Here is a 10000-nt window from a genome sequence, read left to right on the forward strand (position 1 = left end):
GTAGAGTCACAGCGTGTACAAAAAACAACGTAACATGAGACACAGCCATCTTTTAACCAGTAAACAAACTGGGAACTATATTCTCAGACAGGCAAAGCTGCAAAGCATATCACTCCGCCCCAGTAGCAGAGAGTAGCAGTGCTTCGCCTGTCTGAGAATATAGTTCCCAGTTTGTATACGGTTAGAAGATGGCTGTGTGTCATGTGACCTTGTTACTTGCACACCCTGTGACTCTACAAATCACAACGTGTAAATAGGAACATGTTGGCGTTATTTAGTCACTTATTGGGAGCAGTAGGCTAGTTGGAACCAGTTACCTCCAGGATCTGTGCTAAGCTAGGCTAGTTGGAACCAGTTACCTGCAGGATCTGTGCTAAGCTAGGCTAGTTGGAACCAGTTACCTGCAGGATCTGTGCTAAGCTAGGCTAGTTGGAACCAGTTACCTCCAGGATCTGTGCTAAGCTAGGCTAGTTGGAACCAGTTATCTGCAGGATCTGTGCTAAGCTAGGCTAGTTGGAACCAGTTACCTCCAGGATCTGTGCTAAGCTAGGCTAGTTGGAACCAGTTACCTGCAGGATCTGTGCTAAGCTATGCTAGTTGGAACCAGTCACCTGCAGGGTCTGTGCTAAGCTAGGCTAGTTGGAACCAGTTACCTGCAGGGTCTGTGCTAAGCTAGGCTAGTTGGAACCACTTACCTGCAGGGTCTGTGCTAAGCTAGGCTAGTTGGAACCAGTTACCTGCAGGATCTGTGCTAAGCTAGGCTAGTTGGAACCAGTTACCTGCAGGATTGGTGCTAAGCTAGGCTAGTTGGAACCAGTTACCTGCAGGATCTGTGCTAAGCTAGGCTAGTTGGAACCAGTCACCTGCAGGATCTGTGCTAAGCTAGGCTAGTTGGAACCAGTTACCTGCAGGATCTGTGCTAAGCTAGGCTAGTTCAAAGTCAAAGTCAAGTTTATTTCATCCATAAAAATGGAAATTACAGTGCTCACACCCGCCTAATACAATACAATAAATACAATATAATACAATACAAAATTTATAAAAATGTACGTTTAAAGCGCTTGTTGTGCTGTCTGATAGCCTGAGGTGTAAAAGAGCCTTAGCCTACCACTACAGTACAGGCCAAAAGTTTGGACACACCTTCTCATTCAATGCGTTTCCTTTTTATTTTCATGACTATTTACATTGTAGATTCTCACTGAAGGCATCAAAACTATGAATGAACACATATGGGATTATGTACTTAACAAAAAAGTGTGAAATAACTGAAAACATGTTTTATATTTTAGATTCTTCAAAGTAGCCACCCTTTGCTTTTTTTATTAATAAGGGAAAAACTTCCACTAATTAACCCTGACAAGGCACACCTGTGAAGGTAAAACCATTTCAGGTGACTACCTCATGAAGCTCATTGAGAGAACACCAAGGGTTTGCAGAGTTATCAAAAAAAGCAAAGGGTGGCTACTTTGAGGAATCTAAAATATAAGACATGTTTTCAGTTATTTCACACTTTTTTTGTTAAGTACATAATTCCATATGTGTTCATTCATAGTTTTGATGCCTTCAGTGAGAATCTACAATGTAAATAGTCATGAAAATAAAGAAACGCATTGAATGAGAAGGTGTGTCCAAACTTTGGGCCTGTACTGTACGTTCCATAACTCAGTCAGATTATCATGAAGAGGGAGACCTGGTTCCCTCGTGTCATTTTTGCCAGACGGTCTTCATATACTTGATCCACTGTATTTAACTCTCCTACCATTTTTACAGCCCTTTTAGTCACTCTATCAGTCCTGGCCTTCTCGGTTATCCCAGCATCCCCCCCCCGCCCCCCAACTAGTGTTCATTTTGTCACCTATTTTTAATTTAGTCTTAGTCTTAGTCTTGTGCCAAACATTTTTGTTAGTCAAGTTTTAGTCGACTAAAAGTCTCGTCATTTTAGTCAAGTTTTAGTCAAAACATTTTAGTCTTTTTTTTAAATAAATTATTTCTGATAACCATTTCAGTCAAATAGTTATCAAAATAAATAAATTATATAAAGTTATATATAATATATTATATATATATATATATATATATATATATCAATATATATATATATATTGAGCCTCTTCCTTATTTCACCAGTAAACGACAAAAACAACCACTGCATGGGGAAAGGATATTTTACAATAAAATAAATGCAGCACGAAACTGGCGAGGCGTATTTCAAGTGAACGCAACATATGTTGTTTTTCAGACAACGGCAGCTACAGACTGTCGTACGTCTCGTGTTGGAATCCTACACAGTGAAATAGACACAAACCTTTACACCGTTCAGCTGTCAGCATTGTAACCCTTTTATATATGTCAATGATTGTAACCGTGTTTACTCCAACTGCTAGCTAACGGTATGCTAACGTTACCTGCTGCCAAGTGTAGTGTTAACTACCCCCCCCATGCAGCGATGTTTCGGTTGACTCTAACGTCCGTTTAGGAGCATCAGAGAGACGCGGGCATTTCAGTGGCACCAAAATCTGCGCGTGTATTCGGTCCGGTAGATAACGGTCGTTAGGGCACCTGTCGGTGCCGTAGCACCGGGTCTCGGTAACGGCTGAATATTCTATCTCATGATGAAAAAGTAGAGACGATTGTAGACGAAAATGAAGAGAGATTTTATCTTAGTTTTTATTTTATGCAAAACATTTTAGTCTCGTCTTTTTTCGTCAACAATAACGCATGTTAATTTAGTCTCAGTCAGCGTTTTTGGACATTGGCGCAGTCTCGTCATCGTCTCGTCTTAGTCATGGAAAAAAAGGTCGTTGACGAAAATATTTAGTCTCGTCTCGTCTGACGAAATTAACACTACCCCCAACCCCCCACACAGTAGCTCCAAACACTACATATCACTGACTTAAAAAAACATTCTCACCACATCTGTATTCACCTTAAAGGACTGTAACTTCCTCATACAGTATACCCGTGGACTTAATTTTTTCATCAGTAAGTCAACATGATCTGTCCATGTCAGCCTATCATTAAAAACAATGCCCAAATACTTATTAGTATGTGTTCACTCTTTCTATTTCTGATCCTTTAATTTCCACTGCCTCAGTTGTCGTCTTATTTCTCCTGTAATCAATTACTAATTCTTTCAGTTTTCTTAACGTTGAGTTCTAGGAAATGAGCATCACAAAAATCAACAAAAGCTTTTATCTCGTTTTGATAGCGACTATAAGTCATCATTTTCAATTAACCCAATGAGCGCTGTGTCGTCAGCAAATTTAACAACTTGACAGCTTTCCTGCTGTGGACGGTAGTCTGCAGTGTAAATGGTAAAAAAGAAAGGGTGATAAAAACAGTTCCCTGAGGTGACCCTGTGTTTGTCATGATCTTGTCTGACTTAACTCTTGAGTTTAGCTTAACGAATTGAGACCTGTTCTCTAAGAAATTTTGAATAAAAGAGATAAATACACCTGAAACCTTCATCATTAAAACCTTATTTTACAATGATGTGTGGTTGTATCGTGTTGAATGCTGAGCTAAAATCATAATACAGAATTCTCACACACCTTCCCCCCTGCATCCAGGTGAGCATAGACACTGTCCAATTTACAGACAATAGCATCCTCTGCCCCTCTCTCTTTCTGATAAGCAAATTGGCAGGGGTCAAGGTAATGCTCTACATCAGGCTTCAGACTATTCAACACAATTCTCTCACATACCTTCATAGCTATGGAGGATAGCGCCACTGGTCTCAGATCATTCATGCACTCAACAGTTTTCTTTTTAGGTACTGGTATAATGCAAAATTGTTTCCATAAATCCGGTAACACTTTATGAGAGAAACAATAATTAAAAATACTTGGGGAAAAAAAAGCTTGCTAATTGAAAAGCACAGCCTTTTAATACTTTTGGAGATAGTCCGTCTGGGCCTGCTGCTTTGGTAGCTTTCAGCCTCATAAACATACCATTTACCTCCTGATTGTTTTGTTTGCAGGCTATAGTTATCATCCTCTGTGCTGCCAATCATATCCTTGAGTCTTTGTCTTTCATCAGAAAAGTCTATTTTATCAAATCTATTAATAGAAATGATTTAGATTATTAGCATATTCCCTTGTGCCATTTAACTGGGATCTATTTACCTTCCCTTTCCCTGCATATCCGCTCATTAACCACATTCCTTCCCAGACTAGTTCCTAGTTGGAACCTGCAGGGTCTGTGCTAAGCTAGGCTAGTTGGAACCAGTTACCTGCAGGATCTGTGCTAAGCTAGGCTAGTTGGAACCAGTTACCTGCAGGATCTGTGCTAAGCTAGGCTAGTTGGAACCAGTTACCTGCAGGATCTGTGCTAAGCTAGGCTAGTTGGAACCAGTTACCTGCAGGATCTGTGCTAAGCTAGGCTAGTTGGAACCAGTTACCTGCAGGATCTGTGCTAAGCTAGGCTAGTTGGAACCAGTTACTTGCAGGATCTGTGCTAAGCTAAGCTAATGCTGGGGGGCGTCAGACAGAGTTACAGCACGCACTGAGATGGGAAGGGTATGTATGGACTTATCTAACTCTCTGGGTTACGGTGAATAAGCTGAAGTCCCAATAAGTCGGCATGGTCCTTTTTATTATTTTTTTTGAACATTTATTAAAACAATATCCTTGACAAGACATCTCACACAACGTGGTACAGAAACAGGTAGTTTTGACATGCATTTATACCCAATAATCGGCATGCTACTACGAACATACAGGAATTTGAGAGTATGCTTTCCTAATTGCAGGACCCCGGTCCCAATTCAACACACTAATCTCCTGTCAAATACTGTATGACAGGCGACCATCTCTCTAAATAAATAACCATCCTGAATTGTAGTTTTTGCGGTTATACTTTCCATACAATTGACAGCTTTAACTCTTTGGTACCACTGGTCTAAGGTGGGTGGGTGGGGCTTAAGCCAGTTTCTCGTAATTATTTTGTGTGCTACCAACACCAGAGCTCTGAGCATATACAATTTGTTTTCTCCCAACCCTCTTAAATGCATGTTCCCTAAAATTAATCTTTGTGGTTCAACTAATATGTTCAACCCTAATATCTCCCCAATTACCCTCATCACTTCCTTCCAGTATGTTTGTAATTTTGGGCAGTCCCAGAAGATGTGTGAGAAATCCCCAATTACTCCACACCCTCTCCAGCACAGATATTTTTTTAAAGGGTAAACACATTAAAAAATGTAACAAATACTGTGAACGGATCCATGTTTTTTCACTATAAATTGGATAATGACAGCCTTTTATCAAACGTTCGGAAACGTGACGATATCCAAATGATGTTTGGTGTCGATCTCTTTGTTGATTTTTTAACTTTGTGAGTTGATCGACTAAAGATTGAGCCACTCGTTTCGATGACTCGGGTCAAAGGATCTGCTGGTTTCTGGAAAAGTCTAAATAATTGGTTTGGTGATTTTTATATTTATGTTTTTATATCTGTTGCAGTTTGGATGGGAAAGGACGGACTATGACCTGCTGGCAGCTGGGAGGTACGCACGCATGCACGCACACACACACACACACACACACACACACATATATGCGCACACACGCGTGCACACACAGACACACACAGACAGACCGAGAGACACACACACAGAGACAAACACACACAGAGACACATGCACACACAGAGAGACACAGAGACAAACACACGCGCACACACACACACACACACACACACAAACACACAAACAGAGACACACACATACACAGAGACACACACACACACACACAGAGACAAACACACACACACACACACACACACAGAGACAAACACACAGAGACAAACACGCACACACACACACCCACACACACACACACAGACAAACACACACACACACACACACACATATATATGCGCGCACACACGCGTGCGCACACAGACACACACAGACAGACAGAGAGACACACACACAGAGACAAACACACACAGAGACACAAACACACAAACAGAGACACACACACACAGACACACACAAACGGAGACACACACACACACACACAGAGAGACAGAGACAAACACACGCACACCGCAGCGCACACACACACACACACACACACACACACACACACACAAACACGCAAACAGAGACACACACACACACACACACACCTTAGTGCCAGTTACACACACACACACACACACACACACACAAACACACAAACAGAGTACACACCCATACACAGAGACACACGAGAAAACACACACACAAACACACACACACACACACACAAACCAAGAGACACACACACACACACACAGAGACACACACACACACACGAGACAAAACACACACAAACACACACACACGCACACAAACACACAAACAGAGACACACACACACACACACACACACACACAGAGACACACACACACACACACCCTTTTCACACATAATCAGAACATGAGTGCACATCAGCCTCTTGTGGCTAAAATGAGTATTACAACAACTAAACAACTAGAGAATGATTATCACCAAAAATAAAGGTGGTCACCTGACTAAACACCGTGTTAATAAATCAGGGAGCTTTACCTTAGTCGTAAACACAGGACAGGAAGACAGTTTCTCCTGTCTCACCTCTCAGGGCTCCTGTCTGCTTAGCATACAGTCAGAATCATAGAGATGGCTGTCATCACTGTCCTCTGGATCTGACCTGGGAACCTTTACTGTGTGTTGTGTGTGTGTGTGTGTGTGTGTGTGTGTGTGTGTGTGTGTGTGTGTGTGTGTGTGTGTGTGTGTGTGTCTTTAATTTGCATGTGTGTCTGTCTGTCTGTCTGTGTGTGTGTGTGTGCTGTTGTGTGTATTGTGTCTCGTGTGTATTGTTTATGTCATTGTATGTGTGTGTGGTATCTTTGTGTGTGTAGTGCTGTGTGTGTCTGTTGTATGCGTATGTGTGTGTGTGTGTGTGGTTGTTGTCTTTGTGTGTGTTGTTGTGTGTCGCGTGTGTCTGTGTGTGTGTGTGTTGTCTGTGTGCATCTGTGTGTGTGTGTGTGTCGTATGGTATGCGTGCGTGTGTCTGTGTGTGTTCGTGTCTCTCTGTCTGTGTTTGTGTGTGTGTGTCTGTGTGAGTGTGTGCGTGTGTCTGTGTGTGTGTGTGTGTGTGTGTGTGTGTGTGTGTGTGTGTGTGTGTGTCAGTCTTGCAGGTCACCTGATCGAGTGTGGAGCTCAGAGTACAGGTGGGATCTTCACCGATTGGCACAAAGTTCCTGACTGGTAAGACTGAAAGTTAAGGGGCGTTCAGGGACCTTATGGATTTATGGCCATGTGTTTATGCTGGTTTTTGTTTGTATTTGTGGTAATTGTCTAAATATTTGTGCATTTGTGGTATTTGTCTATATATTTGTGCATGTATTTGTAGTATTTGTCTATATATTTGCGCATGTATTTGTCTAAATATTTGTCTATATATTTGTGCATGTATTTGTAGTATTTGTCTATATATTTGTGCATGTATTTGTCTAAATATTTGTGCATGTATTTGTGGTATTTGTCTATATATTTGTGCATGTATTTGTCTAAATATTTGTGCATGTATTTGTGGTATTTGTCTATATATTTGTGCATGTATTTGTCTAAATATTTGTGCATGTATTTGTGGTATTTGTCTATATATTTGTGCATGTATTTGTCTAAATATTTGTGCATGTATATCTGGTATTTGTCTACATACTTGTTTGTTTTTCTACATGTACTTGAGGTATTTGTCTATATATTTGTGGATGTATTAGATGTGAGGTGTTTGGTGTTTTAAGCCCCCAACGTCGCCTGGCAGGCAGTAAGATTAGGCCACGGTTAGGGTCAGGTGCCTTGAAGTCGACGTTGGGGGCTTAAAACACCATCGAGCTAGATGTGAGATCAACCCTGTTTCTCTTCCAGCCCTGATGAAATAAATACATTCCAGGCTTTTACATAAATAAATACAGGGCTGTTGAGTTCACTGTGGAGGCTGTTTGTCTGACCGTTTAATCTCTGAACTCCCTGTCACTGCCCGATGTGAGTCGAGCGCAGATTTGACTTTGCGCCAAGTAGCCTACAAGATGCTAACGGCTTCTTGAGCTAACGTTAGCAATCTAACAATCATAGATAGCTAACACGTTTTTGAAATGACTGCTGGCTACAAGTTAGCAATCAGACACAACAGAGGCTGTCACTTGAATGACGTTTTGAGCTAACGTTAGCAATCAGACAATCGTAGATAGCTAAAACGTTTTTGAAATGACTGCTGGCTACAAGTTAGCAATCAGACACAACAAAGGCTGTCACTTGAATGGCGTTTTGAGCTAACGTTAGCAATCAGACAATCGTAGATAGCTAAAACGTTTTTGAAATGACTGCTGGCTACAAGTTAGCAATCAAACACAACAAAGGCTGTCACTTGAATGGCGTTTTGAGCTAACGTTAGCAATATAACAGTCATAGATAGCTAAAACGTTTTTGAAATGACTGCTGGCTACAAGTTAGCAATCAAACCCAACAAAGGCTGTCACTTGAATGGCGTTTTGAGCTAACGTTAGCAATCAAACACAACAAAGGCTGTCACTTGAATGGCGTTTTGAGCTAACGTTAGCAATATAACAGTCATAGATAGCTAAAATGTTTTTGAAATGACTGCTAGCTACACGTTAGCAATCAAACAACAAAGGCTGTCACTTGAATGGCGTTTTGAGCTAACGTTAGCAATATAACAATCATAGATAGCTAAAACGTTTTTGAAATGACTGCTAGCTACAAGTTAGCAATCAAACCCAACAAAGGCTGTCACTTGAATGGCGTTTTGAGCTAACGTTAGCAATATAACAGTCATAGATAGCTAAAACGTTTTTGAAATGACTGCTAGCTACAAGTTAGCAATCAAACCAACAAAGGCTGTCACTTGTATGGCGTTTTGAGCTAACGTTAGCAATCAAACACAACAAAGGCTGTCACTTGAATGGCGTTTTGAGCTAACGTTAGCAATCTAACAATCATAGATAGCGAAAACGTTTTTGAAATGACTGCTAGCTACAAGTTAGCAATCAAACATAACAAAGGCTGTCACTTGTATGGCGTTTTGAGCTAACGTTAGCAATCAAACACAACAAAGGCTGTCACTTGAATGGCGTTTTGAGCTAACGTTAGCAATCTAACAGTCATAGATAGCTAAAACGTTTTTGAAATGACTGCTAGCTACAAGTTAGCAATCAGACACAACAAAGGCTGTCACTTGAATGGCGTTTTGAGCTAACGTTAGCAATCAAACACAACAAAGGCTGTCACTTGAATGGCGTTTTGAGCTAACGTTAGGAATATAACAGTCATAGATAGCTAAAAAGTTTTTGAAATGATTACCATCTTCTGTTATCGTATGTAAAGAGAAAAGTTGGTTATTTTATGGATTTCACAAATTTCAGTAAGACACGTTATGCCGTGAACCGGTTAAATCTGAGCATGCGAGACTCACATCTGCGCTCGACTCACAATCAACATCAAACAATCGCAGATAGCTACAACGTTTTTCGGGTAGTGACAGTCCCAACATCTCCTGACATCTGTGACAGAAACATGAGCTGACCTCTGTGTTTTGGTGACAGTAACATGAGCTGACCTCTGTGTTTTGGTGACAGTAACATGACCTGACCTCTGTGTTTTGGTGACAGTAACATGACCTGACCTCTGTGTTTTGGTGACAGAAACATGACCTGACCTCTGTGTGTTTTGGTGACAGTAACATGAGCTGACCTCTGTGTGTTTTGGTAACAGAAACATGACCTGACCTCTGTGTGTTTTGGTGACAGTAACATGAGCTGACCTCTGTGTTTTGGTAACAGTAACATGAGCTGACCTCTGTGTTTTGGTAACAGAAACATGAGCTGACCTCTGTGTTTTGGTGACAGTAACATGACCTGACCTCTGTGTTTTGGTGACAGTAACATGAGCTGACCTCTGTGTGTTTTGGTAACAGTAACATGAGCTGACCTCTGTGTTTTGGTGACAGTAACA

The 10000-nt window shown here is 41.1% G+C and overlaps 1 protein-coding gene across 1 annotated transcript in view; it reads left to right on the forward strand.

Moving 5' to 3' along the window:
* Positions 1–10000, forward strand: part of LOC120572658 — a gene marked incomplete at its 3' end in the record, with an annotated part of 17544 nt that overhangs the window by 5181 nt on the left and 2363 nt on the right. The window contains 2 exon segments of the mRNA XM_039821977.1: positions 5463–5506; positions 7165–7234. Of these exon segments, the coding sequence (XP_039677911.1) occupies positions 5463–5506; positions 7165–7234 (114 nt within the window).

The sequence above is a fragment of the Perca fluviatilis genome, chromosome 14 (genome assembly GCF_010015445.1).
Source record: "Perca fluviatilis chromosome 14, GENO_Pfluv_1.0, whole genome shotgun sequence".
Classification (NCBI taxonomy): Eukaryota; Metazoa; Chordata; class Actinopteri; order Perciformes; family Percidae; genus Perca; species Perca fluviatilis.